This window comes from Cydia amplana, chromosome 18, assembly GCF_948474715.1.
Source record: "Cydia amplana chromosome 18, ilCydAmpl1.1, whole genome shotgun sequence".
Taxonomy (NCBI): domain Eukaryota; kingdom Metazoa; phylum Arthropoda; class Insecta; order Lepidoptera; family Tortricidae; genus Cydia; species Cydia amplana.
In genome coordinates, this window is record NC_086086.1 from 1,024,351 (window position 1) to 1,038,543 (window position 14,193).

Here is a 14,193-nt window from a genome sequence, read left to right on the forward strand (position 1 = left end):
TTGTCCTTATCACACTAGTTTTAGGAGCCGCTTCCGTTAGCGAGACGGGTATATTTACCTAAAATATTTAAATCTCAGCTCCTGTTGGCTCTTAAATACGAGTAGGTAAGTTATTAAAAAACCGGCCAAGTGCGAGTCGGACTCGCGCACGGAGGGTTCCGCACCATCAACAAAAAATAGAGCAAAAAAATCGTGTTTGTTGTATGGGAGCCCCCTTAAATATTTATTTTATTTTATTTTTAGTATTTGTTGTTATAGCGGCAACAGAGATACATCATTTGTGAAAATTTCAACTGTCTATCGCGGTTCATGAGATACAGCCTGGTGACAGATGGACGGACGGACAGACAGCGAAGTCTTAGTATATAATAGGGTCCCGTTTTTTACCCTTTGGGTACGGAACTCTAAAAACGCATGACATTGAACAATTTTGTGTTTTCGACTTAACAATGTCGTTCTTATATTTCAGAGAGTCTACCGCGAACATCGAAGTTCGCAAATTGCGGGCATATCACTCTAACGCCTTAATTGGAGTAAAAGAAAAAGATGCACGCAATTTGCGAAACTCGCGGTAGGTCCCCAGGTTGTTTAAATACAAAAATTATCCTTTGTCCTTCCCCGGGTCTCTAACTATCTCTATACCTTTCATCTTATATCGGTTCAGCGATCTTTTAGATCTTTAACAACTTCGTTAACAGACAGAGATGCGGTATATGTTTTAAATGCAAAACATTTATTATTTTCTTTTTAAAAAATAAATTGAACAAAAGAACGTCGCTCAAAAATGTAATACATCGCTCAAAAGTGTTTCCTTGTGAACGTGACTAGCGGGAACCACAATAAATTTAAACAGGCTATGTGCATGTACTTAGCGTGTGGTGCACGTGGCCTGCAGTGTGTTAGACCACCTCCTACTGGATACCTCATCAACAAAACCCTTTAGAAATGTGGCAATTCATAAAAAAATAAGGGTGGCAAAAGTATGTCGTGGGGAACCCTGAATTCACCGTTGGTGTCCAGCTTCGCTCAAGTAAAATAATAAAATTACTTAGAAGTAGATAATATGCGTAAAAAGAATTTAAAAGTATTTATTTTAATTATAAATGCGCTAAATGCTTATAAATTAGAAATAAAATAAAGCATTTATAAAATTATAAAGCTTTAATTTATATATGCGCTCACCAAACCCCGTTATAATTGTTGTTACGTATACTAGTAACTCATAGAATATTTAGGGTTGGCAAAAAAACATACCATGATTTCGCTTTTAGTACAGCTTTATTATTAGTTACTTAATTCTACAGCGCATTGGCGTTAGCTGTAATGCTGTGTAATTTTATTTAAATAAATATCATATTATATCAATTTATTCAATTTATATGCATGTTCCAATAAAATACGATAAACTATAGCTCAAAAATGACCCCACAGGACGAATACCGTGAGCGAGCACTACGCGCATTGTAGGTTATGCCATCTTGTGGGCTACATAGTAAGCCCAAACTTGACATTTCCACTTCGCGCCAATAAACCTAAGCGGGGGGCTCCTGTGCTGCTCCCTATAGTCCATGCACTTTCCCTATAGAATTTTATTGTAGTTAATCTAAACTTTTATCATTTTATTTAATTATATCTAGAGGTAAGGGCGTGCTACTTTCAATCCAGAGGTCGCGGGTTCAAACCCCGGCTCGTACCAATGGGTTTTTCGGAACTTAAATGTACGAAATATCATTTGACCTTCACCAGTCGCTTTTTGGTGAAGGAAAACATCGTGAGGAAACCGGACTAATCCCAATAAGGCCTAGTTTACCAGACGGAAAACTAGGCATAACCCCCTCTGGGTTGGAAGGTCAGATGGCAGTTGCTGTCATAAAAACTAGTGCCTACGCCAAATCTTGGGGTTAGTTGCCAAGCGGAGGCGATCCAGGCTCCCATGATCCGTGGCTAAATGCCGGGACAACGCGAGGAAGATGATGATGATGATTCAGTGGCTGTGCATGCTCTATCTAAGTGTTGGTGATCTATAAGTGCAGGAGACAAATGGCTAACGTGCTATGCATTTGTATGCAGCCGTGGCTCGGTGGCTCCCTGCAGCTGAGCGGATCGAATTTATGATAATTTGGCCATTTTAAAAATAGGTCAATTTAAAATTAAGAGTGCACGAACCCTGAGCAAAAAAGCCGATCGAAGACGGTCTCATTTAAAAAAATTATTCTGAAATAACATGAAATTTGCCATGAATATTTAAGTGACAATTATTCTATGTACAGTCATCTGCAATGATATCTTACACAACGAAGGCAGCAAAAATGTGTGACACGGTGTTATATCTCTACAAATAAGATCGTGTCAAATATTTTATAGCAGGCACCTAGAATAGCCTTACCACGAGTTTGACTCTGACCTGACATGTTCGCTAGCGTGTGCGTAACTAGCTTTATGTGCATCTTGCTAGTATTGGCATATTAGTGCGAGCGAGAGATATACTCGTCGAAAGTAAGTTACGTAGACGTTAGCGAATGTCAGTGTCAAACTCGTGGTAAGGCTAATATTATAGTATCTACTAGTTATGATAAAAATATTGTAATACAAAGCAATAAGAGTGAGAAGAAGTCTTACTAAACTCCTACACGCTCTATTTTATTTGTATTTTTGTATTACATGTATTATTTAAATTATTTTGATAAACATGTCGTTTTAAAATGAGAACGTAACGGTTTTTTTGGGGAAATATTCCAAAGTATGTTTAATAAAAAAGTATTTGGCTAATTATTGACTTACTAGTCATTTGCGGAAGTGCCGCACTCTTATGGACGCTGTTTGAACCATCATTTTATTGATGTACAGGCCAATGATTATGATTCGGCCAAAATGATTTGCTCGCATCTACACTCGCTAAGTGGTTGAAAATGTTGAAATAACACTTCTTGCCGCAGTGTCGTGTTCTCACGTATCACGTCCCGCTCTGGGACTCTTGGTTACATTCTGAAGGCGACAGTCAGTTCTCATTTTTATCAATAAAATTCGTGCAATTTCCACTTCTGCAAAGCTCCTGCAGTCGCAATCCGAATGTCACCTTTAGGCTGTCTTTCTAATGGGGCATACATTGCTAACTTTCTTACTGTCCACAAAAAGGCACCAGTTTTTTGGAACGTTTTTGACCCGACTATGGAAGAAAAACTCCGCTCAAATTTTTGGGAACAAATTAAATTGTATTTATTATCAACTATTTTCTGATTTGTTTTCTTAAAGGTAGTCTCACGATTATTTGTAAATTTTTGTCAGTATTTATTTCTCAATATATAACATACATACAGTCAGTCATACTTACAATACAAACTAAACACACACAAGTTACTAACTAAACATTGCTGCCGCTCCTAGACCCTTCCGGTGCAAAAGTGCCCATAATACTCGCGGCATTGCCGCGCTGGATGGCTATGGATAGCCTTTGCACCAGAAACGACTCGGAGCGGGGGTCCTCCCCCTTCTGCCTAAGTCGACGGCCTTTGTAAATTATAAACTTAAACAGATATCATACGAAAGAAAAAATGACAAAGCCCTCCATTGGTGAAGGCTGGATTCGAACCGGCGTCTTTTAGCTATCGCGGGTAACGCCCAGGACCCCTAGGCCACCTCGCCACGGCAGAACCTGTTCCAATTTCTCGACTATTATGCCATGAAAGATTAGGCGTCTTTGAGCAACTCTAATTTGTCTCTTTTTCTTTAATATATGACATCTATTTCCGTTTTTTTTAAACTCCGCTCCTTCGTTCCTCGCGTCAAAAGTCAATTTTCTTACAAAAAATAATGAATGGGCTCAGAATAAATACAAGTCCGACCGCGGCCAGTGACCTACTGCGAAAATGGAAATCCCTCTTGCCTCTCTATCACTCTCGCATATAGCAATAGAGATGGAAATAGACGAATGAAAAGGTCCGGACATCGCCATGAATATGTAACGAGCTAAACAAACTGAGCCCTTAAGAGGCGATTAAAAACAGATGCCCTCACTCTGCGCTGTTTGACATTGCTTTGGAAACGTTCGGAAGATTTAAAAGCTGCGACTTAATTTATTTTAACACAAAAGGGACTTAAAAACAATGGCGTTTAGAAAAAAAAAAACGATTTTAGGCTCTTGCCTCGAGGGATTTAAATATTTAAATAAAAGAGGAGCTATTGGAATTTAAGATACGCTCTAAGTTTTATATTACCGAATGCTTATTATCTGAGAAAAATATTGTGAGAAACGAAGAAAGATACAAATTCAAGAAATCCTCTATTGTACAGTTGTACATGCAAGCCTGGATAATACAGGACATACGATGTTTTTATAAGTACTATCCTTTGTAGAGGGACCAACGTCATAGCGTTTAAAGTCTATAATATTTCTTCTTCTTTTTCCAGTGCCATCTCCTGTATCATGAGGGCTATACGTACTTTAGACACAGCTGCGCGGAATAAAGAGCGTGTAATCTGTTTGAACCAGCATGTTTGGAGATTTTTACCGAGAGTTACGTCTTCGTCCGGATCATCTTTTCCTTGGATCTTTCCTTGGTTAAGCAGTTGAAGGAGTTCATAATTCTCGTTTCGCATGATATGACCAAGGTACTGTGATACTTGTAGAATTTTAATTTGATGTAGATTAGTAACTCTAACCTCGTATATATCAGCATCATATGTGCTGCTGCCACTGTGACAAATGTGACAATACTAGTCGGACGCTATGAAAAACACGGCTGGTGGCAGTCTGCACCGCACAGTCCACATGGCATTATGACCGCACAAAATGGCGACGAATTGAATGTGGTCACGATTCTCAGTAATGAGGGAACGAGAAACAAGAAAAGTGCTGCTGCCGTTTCTTACCAGATAATTATATATTAGCAGCATGTTCTCAAACTCATTAATATGTAACTGTGCACTTACCTCATTATCCTTATCAGCATCCTTGATGTGTTGAGCGATGAACCTCACGCTCTGCAGAGCTGCTGCTACTTCTGGCGAGAGATGGCGTGGCAGCATGTTTTCAGATTCGGTTACTGTCAACAAAACGATTTTGTACACTATTTTGTAAATAAATTATAGGCCATTATTACACAAACTGACTAAGCTTAGATACTTACTGACATAATTATAAACATAATTAATAAATATTTACAAATACCACAGTAGAAAACACCCATGACTCGGGAACAAAATTAAATATCCACGCTCGTCACCCAAAACATTATATTGAATATCCAATATTTCGTAGTTTGTAAATATTTATTTATTTTTTACACCTAATTTTTTACTGCTTGTTCTCTATTTGGCCCGAGGGTAAACTGGTAGAGAATGCCTTCTAGCATTAAATTCGCTTTTTGTACGATTTTTACTGTGCAATAAGGTTTAAATTAAATAAATAAATGCCTTTACCAGGATTTGAACCCGGGACCATCGACCCATCCTCCTCCCAACATCATCATCCCATCATCTTCCTCTTGGAAGATCATCCAGATGCAAAAAAGGAAAGTTTTTTGATAAGCGCAATTATTTCCACTTACCTGAAGGTCTCTGATGTCCCCCAGCAGCCATCATGTCATCTTCAGGGTTGGGAGACTTCCTGTAGTCACCGTTGTCACCATTTTTGCTGTCACCGAAGGCATCAGTCAGGCTGTCGCGGCTGCGAAAATACATTATATTAAAAAAAAAACTAGGAGCCTTGGATTTTTCTAAAACATTAAATGCCTGCTTATTTGGTTTAGGACCAATTTATTTAAATTAGAAAACATTTTTCTCTTTTTATTGTACCGCACACACCTTTTTAGTGTTCGGTACACTAACTTATGGGATCACATCGGTCTTGTTTCATATTAGAAAATTTTCTCAAAAGTAGAGTTACGCAAGGCTCATAGTTACCTCATTTCTAGCTCGTTCGTGTATCCGTTGGAGACGAAGGTGTCATCGTACTCGGGGAGGGAGTACTTGGTTCGCCGCATCATGAGGAGCTTCGGCATCAGCTGGAGGAACAGCTTCTTCATCCAAGGCGACATAGTGTGGGTTGATGGGGATCTGCGGTAATGGATTTATGTAATACTTTGATTTAAGACTAAAATACCATTTGTAATGTAAACGTTAAAAAGGTCATTTTATCGGGAATTTTCTAGTAAATTTTACATTTGCGGCAATGCAGTCGCGGTGTAATACTGCAGCAGTAATGCCAGTACAGTCCAAATTCGAACAGTACCTTTAGACTATTTCCATTTGAACGTGATCAAAATTTCACGCACGCAAAGCATTTCTGCTACCATAATAGGTACAGCTTCCAACCAGACAACAAAAGGTGTATTTATGTGCTGAAACGTCCACTCATAATATTGATTATGAACTTTAACACATTGTCATAAAGGTTATAATTGAGAATGATACTGTTGTTTATGACATGACACGGCTATATGCGATGCGATTGGAAGCTGGAACCCCAAAAGTCGGCAGATTCTGGTCAGTTGGTTCAAGTCAGTGGTATCAAATTACAATTAAAAAACCAAATAATCTATGTAAAAATAAGGTTTAACATTTTATTCTTAATATTCACATATTAAAGACAAATTATTAAGGCTTATTATATTAAAGGTTATGAGGTTTTAATTATATATAAGAGTTATTACCTATGTATTACGTACCTAAGTAATTTTGCCAAGATATTTTGGGGTTACAAATTAGCGGTTGACTTCGTAGGGCCTAGTTTGAGTTGATAACGCCTAATAAATAGGTTTTATTGTTTTTTGTTATTATTGTATAGGTATACAACACATAAATGCCGTAGCATTTAATTATGTCCCACTCAGTAGTAGGTAAGTACTGTGAGCTAAATCGACTTTCTAACTTCATTTTGACATCAGTTACAGCAAATTTTAGTCGTTTTTATATAATTGCTACAAACGAGGTTAGATGAAACTGATTTGATTATGTGATAATGTAACAACACGATTACAAACTAAATTACATAGTATGTAAGCACTGAACTTAATTCTACCAACTTTACGATAATGAAAGTTGATAAAGTTCTATAAATTCACGAAAACAGACAAAAAGTTATCGTAGTGAACGTCGTAAAATAGCTGGCAATATACAACGCAGCGTAAATCTCTGGCATTGTTGCTTTGTGTCGATAACGCGGGGGCTGAAATATGGCGCCCCTCTAAATTGGGAAGCTTCATTGAATGAACGTGTTTGGCGTCATTGTATCAAACAAACCTATATTATATATGTATGGTATCGCCATGATCTGGATTCATAGATCAAACAACAGTTTCCACAGGAAGAAATTTTCACCACACTTAATTTATGGACATACTTCACAGACAACTATTATAGAGAATTTAATGCATTTAATATTTTGGCAATTCGGCGGTCTAAAATATGGCACCGCTCTAAAATGAAACGTATGACAATGACGCGTGTTTGGCGTCATTGTAGCTAAACGATTAATTGTAGTTTTAATTTTAATTACATTTTGAAAAATAAATGTATACGTTAAGTAAGAAAAATATTACAAAAATTGTTTTGTCAACTTAGTTTTGGGAAGGCCTGTAAATACCTAAATAAAGGTGTCTTTTAAGATCTTAACCAATTTTTTCACCACGAGGTGAATAATATAGGTCAAACACCATTTATTATGCATTACTGCTCAATGCTGCAGCCTTGACGCGGACGCTGTATCTGTCAATTTCCTTCTATCCATCATTAAAATATCAAATCGAGCAAAAGTTTGCAAAGCCTAAAATTCCAGCTAATTTCGCAGCCAGCACGTTATACTGCAGTTGCGATCGTAAATCACGCTCGCATTGTTACTGTGTCGTTACAATAATAGAACGCGTGATATACGGCAGATCGCGCGATATAAGCTATTAGTTAGCGCAATTTGTCGTGCCACCGTTTCATTGTTTAATAACTAACTACTTAAAACGTTAACTATTTCATATTTTGAATAGTAGAATTGATTGTGATAATTTTTCGAAATAAGCACAGTATTAGAAAATTAAAAAAAAGCGGCCAAGTGCGAGTCGGACTCGCCCATGAAGGGTTCCGTATTTAGGCGATTTATGACGTATAAAAAAAACTACTTACTAGATCTCGTTCAAACCAATTTTCGGTGGAAGTTTACATGGTAATGTACATCATATATTTTTTTTAGTTTTATCATTCTCTTATTTTAGAAGTTACAGGGGGGGGGGGGGAACACACATTTTACCACTTTGGAAGTGTCTCTCGCGCAAACTATTCAGTTTAGAAAAAAATGATATTAGAAACCTCAATATCATTTTTGAAGACCTATCCATAGATACCCCACACGTATGGGTTTGATGAAAAAAAAATTTTGAGTTTCAGTTCGAAGTATGGGGAACCCCAAAAATTTATTGTTTTTTTTCTATTTTTGTGTGAAAATCTTAATGCGGTTCACAGAATACATCTACTTACCAAGTTTCAACAGTATAGTTCTTATAGTTTCGGAGAAAAGTGGCTGTGACATACGGACGGACAGACAGACGGACAGACGGACAGACGGACAGACGGACAGACAGACAGACAGACAGACATGACGAATCTATAAGGGTTCCGTTTTTTGCCATTTGGCTACGGAACCCTAAAAACAGGGCGAGTATTGGAATTTTTTAGTGACTAAATTTTTCATTACGATAGTGTTGCATTTATCCTTACGTAATACATAGACATATATGAAGCCCATTCTGTTTTTTATTACTTGTCCTAAAACTGTTATGGTTATTAACTCTCAAATGCCAACAGTGACACTTCTGGACCAGAAACTCATCATGTACCTACCTGTTTCCACCTTTTATCCCTACTTTGAGACCCATTTTGCATTTTTATAAAACTATAGAAGTTGTAACAAACTGCCAAAATATTCTCAATTAAATTCTCAACAAGCATTTGCATGTAGCGCAGCGTGCGGAAACTTGACGCTTTCCACACGGATAACAGAAAAAATATAAGTAGGTATACATAAATCTTCACGTACAATAACGCATGTTGGGGTAGACGTGCAAAGAAATCACGTAGATTAGTCATTATATTTGTATATTCTAGGTATTGCTTTTCGTCATGGTCCGTTACATAAAGATAAGGAGTAACCTGTCACCGCATATTTACCACACACACGGTCATTCACACACTGAGCGACACTAGGATCATGGTGAACAGTAGGTATTCGCCCAGCAGTTGGATCGCCAGTGACGTGGACGGGATGATCTCTGCCAGAAGCATTAACCCGTGGAGCGCCCCGAACCAAGAATAGTATGGAGTTACTATCACACGTGTCTTGTTAGGGCGCTCCACGGGTTAAGAACACCGGTGTCGCTGAGACACCAGCCCTAGTAGCATGGTCGCATTTTTATCATTTATCACCATGCCTGTCACGTTCTAACAAGTATGTAAGTGCGAAAGTGACGGGCTTAGTGATAGTGGATAAAAAATGGAACCGTGCTGAGCCCGCAGGAGGCCTAACCAAGGTGACAATCGCTTGCGCTTCGCAATCGAATCGCTTTGTGTCTCTCTATCACTCTTCCATATTAGTGTGACAGTGATAGTTGCATTTCTGAGCGTTAGCGATTAGCATGTTGTCTACGGGGCCTGGATCAAGATACTTAATGATATCTAGAAACAAGCGGAGTCAGCCGTCGGAAAGTAAGACTTTTTAGCGTAGTAAGTTCATATTGACTAATCTAAAATTGGCGCAGCTCTTGGCAGTAGCGTTTATGATATCCACTGATATTATTCAAGTTTGCCAACGTAACCAAAAATTCTTAATAAATAATTTGACTGACTTCTATTGCTAGGTTTCTAATACTCGTACAAGTTCAACTTTGTACTGGTCTGTTTTATAATAATTTTATTTACCCATACAATTTAAAAATCATCTGCGGTCTAGCCTCGTGCCGCCCAATGTACATTAGGATGTACACTCAGTTTCGATGGAATGTCAACCTTAATTAAAGACAAAGTAGGTAGTATTTCATTTGTGTCCTAAAATGTTCAAACAAATGAAATTCAACCGAATTGAAAATACAAGATTCAAACTTCCTTAGCTATAATTTTGTATGGTCGGCGTGAGGCTAGAGACAACTTGTTTCTAATATAATCAAATGACTGAACAAAACTGCAGCGGTATCATGGTCGCGTTTTTATCACCTGGCATATTATGCGTCACTTTCACACTTACATACTTATTAGGCATGGTGACAAGAACGTGAACGAACGAACGAAGAACGTACTTTCATTATTCCTTTCTAAAATAACTGACTTATTTCGCCAAAAGTAACGTCATATAAGACTTTGTTTCAGTTATTTGTGTACACGCTATTCAAATAACTTTCAATTCAATATCTGAAACGCTCGCCAGCTGACTCTTAAAGGATGACTCACATTAGACCGGGCCGTGTCCGGGCCGGAGCTTCCGGCGCTTCGTTTTCTATGGAAAGCATCACGTGGTCACCTGGTATCTGTCATAGAAAAGTAATCGCTGGAAGCTCCGGCCCGGACACGGCCCGGTCGGCCCGGTCTAACGTGAGTCATCCTTTACGAGTATATAATCCAAAGTGTTACCTTCCAACGCACCCCTTTTGTTAGAAAGCATTACCTGAAATGCACGTTTAGTATGCACACTGTCACCCAAACGCTGAGCGAGACGAGTATCATGGTGAACAGCAGATATTTCCCAAGCAGAGGGATCGCCAGGGAGGTCGGCGGGATGATCTCGGCCAGACCGAGGAAGAACACGGTGAGGGACACCAGGATTGAGATGCAGAGCGAGATCTGGGGAGAAGTCCTTTTTGAAATTCCTTATCAGGTCTATAAACGCGAAAATCGAAGTTCTCAAATTGCGGGCATTTTTCTCTGTCACTCTAATTACGGCTTCTAAGGAGTAACAGAGAAAGATCCCCGCATTTTGCGAATTACGGTTTTCACGGTAGTCCCTCAGGGTAGCGAGCTGCGAGTGAGGTAAAATATGAACGAGAGACAAGTAACGTTAAACTTTTCGCGTTGAATGATGGGACCTATGATAGTTCTTACAAGTCCCTTTCGATTTGGATTGATTAAAAATAAATGTTTTTACCGTATATTACTTAAATGTCCCATTTCTATATAAATGTGCAAAACTTAAAAAAAAACTAGAAAAATAAAGTGTTGTAAACTTTATATATTTAGGTCATCATCATCATTGGCCTTTGCGTCTATTCCAGGCGATTTATGGTGCAGTCACACCGAAGAAACGCCGTTTTGGTTGTTGAATAGACCGATGCGAGACCGACATGGTCCATCACAGGCCTGACAAGAGACTATAGGTACCTACCTACTATTAGATACTTAATTTGTTTTCCATTTATGTACCTAATCAGGCCAATCAAATATGCATATTTCCTGATCAGTCACTTTACCTTCTCCCCAGAGTCAGAGGGTAAATAGAAAACCAGCACAGTGAGGAAGGTGAGGCCGACGCAGGGAATGATCAAGTTGACGGTGTAGAACAAGGTCTTCCGCCTCATGGTCAGTTTGAATGTTATGTCTGGAACAACGTTTTGGTAAGAATTCTTATTTTTAAGATTTCGTAGATACCCGAAGGGTGAACGCGAACGGTGCCATTGCCGGCACGAGTGAAAACCGGCGCTAAGGATAATTTACTCTATGGAGAAGTAAATAATAATAATAAATAAAATCATTTTATTTCGGACATAAATCCATAGTTGTTAGTTACATTTAAAATGAACTTATAAAATAGTAAAACTTTCATTTATCGCTGGATGGACCAGCATGTTTTTTTACTAAAGGAAAATTGGAAAATTTCACTTTTAAAATACTGTCCTATCACTCTTAACCAACAGAGAATCATGCTTGCCAAAAGCGTGTGAATTTTTCCATTCCTTCCACGCCTTAGAGGGCATGGTTCATAATGTTCCCATCTGTCAAACATACCAGAGAACGGCTCATTGGGACAGCACGGGTAGTACTCCTCGTTCCTCGTAGCGGGAACTTCTAGAATGTCCCATTCCACGGAGAGGTAGAACTCGCTCAAGTCGATTCCCACGTGCACTAAGCTGCTGCCCGCCGGTTGGTCCATATGCTTTAAATCCACCTGCCAAATAATTTAAGGTACCATAAGAAGTTGTAAACAGGCCTTTACCTCAGTTCCTAAATTAACTTTGAGGGGTTAGGTTCGTGGCTTCGTGAGTGTTGCAGTTTGATTAGTGTCAATGGATCGCTGGCCAGCGGAGCAGCGTGCATATTTATGCTATTGAGGCATATGCCAAAGGCGTAAGTTTAGCATTTCGGAAAATGCGAAAAATATTGGAAGACACAGCGAGAATCGACATTAACGTAATGTGATTTGATAAAAAAATTAAATCTGCATTAATCTACTTTTAAAAAACATAGATTGGGAATATGTGTTCTAGTTTTTTTATACAATTTAGAAATCGGCAATTTGCCGTTAGACACCCTGTATTTGGTCATCAAATATTACATGAAATCCGCTGTAAGTCCGACATGACCCGAACTTCATGAAACAAGTCTGCTCATCAAAGGGGAAGTATTTGACGTTGATCTTGCCGGAGGACCTGTTATGTAGAGGGCCGGTGGTTTAGTGACGCTGTGGTCATCAAGGTTACCTGAAATCCGCTGTAAGTCCACGATCCGAACTTCATGAAGCAGGTCTGCTCGTCGAAGGGGAAGTATTCCACATTGATCTCACAAGAGGACTTGTAGATGGCCGGCGGCTTCCAGATCACCTCGCCCGTGTACTTAATTGTGGCCTTCGTCATCAGCGTCACCTGAGTATAGCAAGACGAGTTACTGTCAGTCACTTACATGTGAAGATTCATCATCATCAATATTTAAGAGTTATGCTCTTGTCGGTGGAGTAATCGCCACTCTTCGCGTTTCTGGGCCAGCCTTTTAGGTAACTCCCTCGTACGACACGACAGAAACTCATTTTTTTAAATGATCATGTAAATAAATAAAAAATGCATAATATATTATTATTATGGCTTAAGGCCAATTAATGGTGAAAACGCTGGTAACCTAGCAGCAAGAGCATGCGACTTTAAATACAGACATTGCGGGTTCAAACCCTGGCTCGTACCTTTAAGTCGATATATCATTAGATATAATTTGCCAGTCGCTTTTCGGTGGATGAATCATAAGGCGACCGAAGTAATCCCAAATAAATAAGGCCTCGTTTACCCTCTGAGTTGGAAGTTGAGATTGAATTCGCTTTTTTAAAAGTGCTTGAGAATTGTTGCCAAACCCAGGCTCCCTTGAACCATGGCAAAAAGCCGGGATAACGCGAGGAAGCTAATGATGATGCTTACTAACTTCATAGTTGCCGTCCCAGTTGTTGTACAGTACGATGTCGGGCAGCCAGATGTGCTCCGAGGGTACGTATAGCATTTCCACGCCGCCATATTCATCAGGATTCCATTGCAGTTTATAGTCGAACCATTTCTGAAATACAACACAGTTCATGAAGACATCTTATATGGTAGAACCTAAACAATTCAGTGTCACTAATTATTTTTTCATGTAAGCATGATTTTGAAATTCAGTTTAGATAATTTTCAACAGAAGCTTATGATTACATAATAGCGAATGTACAATATGTAAAATCATATATTGTACAGTCACCATCAGATATATCGGAGCGGTCAAGGCCCATGCTGAAAATAAGAAGAATTGAGAAGACCAGGCATTCCATAATCAGAGGAAAAACAAAGATTATAGATGCACTAAGCCACGCCCAGAAACAAAAATGGAGATGGGCTGGCCACGTTGCCAGACTTCAGGACGAGAGGTGGACCTTAAAGACGACAGCCTGGAAAGGCCCAGACGGCAAGAGAAAAAGAAGACGGCCATTGGCACGCTGGGCTGACGACATTATTAAAGTAGCGGGGGTCAATTGGATATGGGAGGCCCAAGACCGCACAAAATGGAAAAAGCTGGAAGAGGCCTATACCTCCAAAGAGGGTTCTGGTGAAATTTAGATTTAAGCATAGGTTAAGTTACTAATTTTATCCGTGATATGAAAACCAGAAATAAAAGGCTTTTTTATTTTTTATTTTTTATATTTTATTTATTTATTAAGGCCCAAGGTGCTCACAAATATCTGCACGCCCCTATAGTCGATGCGCTAGAGTACGT

At 39.0% G+C, this 14,193-nt stretch overlaps 1 protein-coding gene across 2 annotated transcripts in view; it reads right to left on the minus strand.

The window, feature by feature from the left end:
• LOC134656253 (acetylcholine receptor subunit beta-like 2) overlaps nucleotides 1–14,193 on the minus strand; it is a 48,332-nt gene that overhangs the window by 24,463 nt on the left and 9,676 nt on the right. For both annotated transcript variants that reach the window (XM_063511768.1, XM_063511767.1), the window contains 8 exons: nucleotides 13,372–13,500; nucleotides 12,666–12,827; nucleotides 11,974–12,133; nucleotides 11,439–11,566; nucleotides 10,640–10,815; nucleotides 5,902–6,054; nucleotides 5,547–5,665; nucleotides 4,930–5,042 (listed from right to left, as the gene is read on the minus strand). In XM_063511768.1, the coding sequence (XP_063367838.1) occupies nucleotides 4,930–5,042; nucleotides 5,547–5,665; nucleotides 5,902–6,054; nucleotides 10,640–10,815; nucleotides 11,439–11,566; nucleotides 11,974–12,133; nucleotides 12,666–12,827; nucleotides 13,372–13,500 (1,140 nt within the window). The remainder of the gene's footprint in view (nucleotides 1–4,929; nucleotides 5,043–5,546; nucleotides 5,666–5,901; nucleotides 6,055–10,639; nucleotides 10,816–11,438; nucleotides 11,567–11,973; nucleotides 12,134–12,665; nucleotides 12,828–13,371; nucleotides 13,501–14,193) is intronic.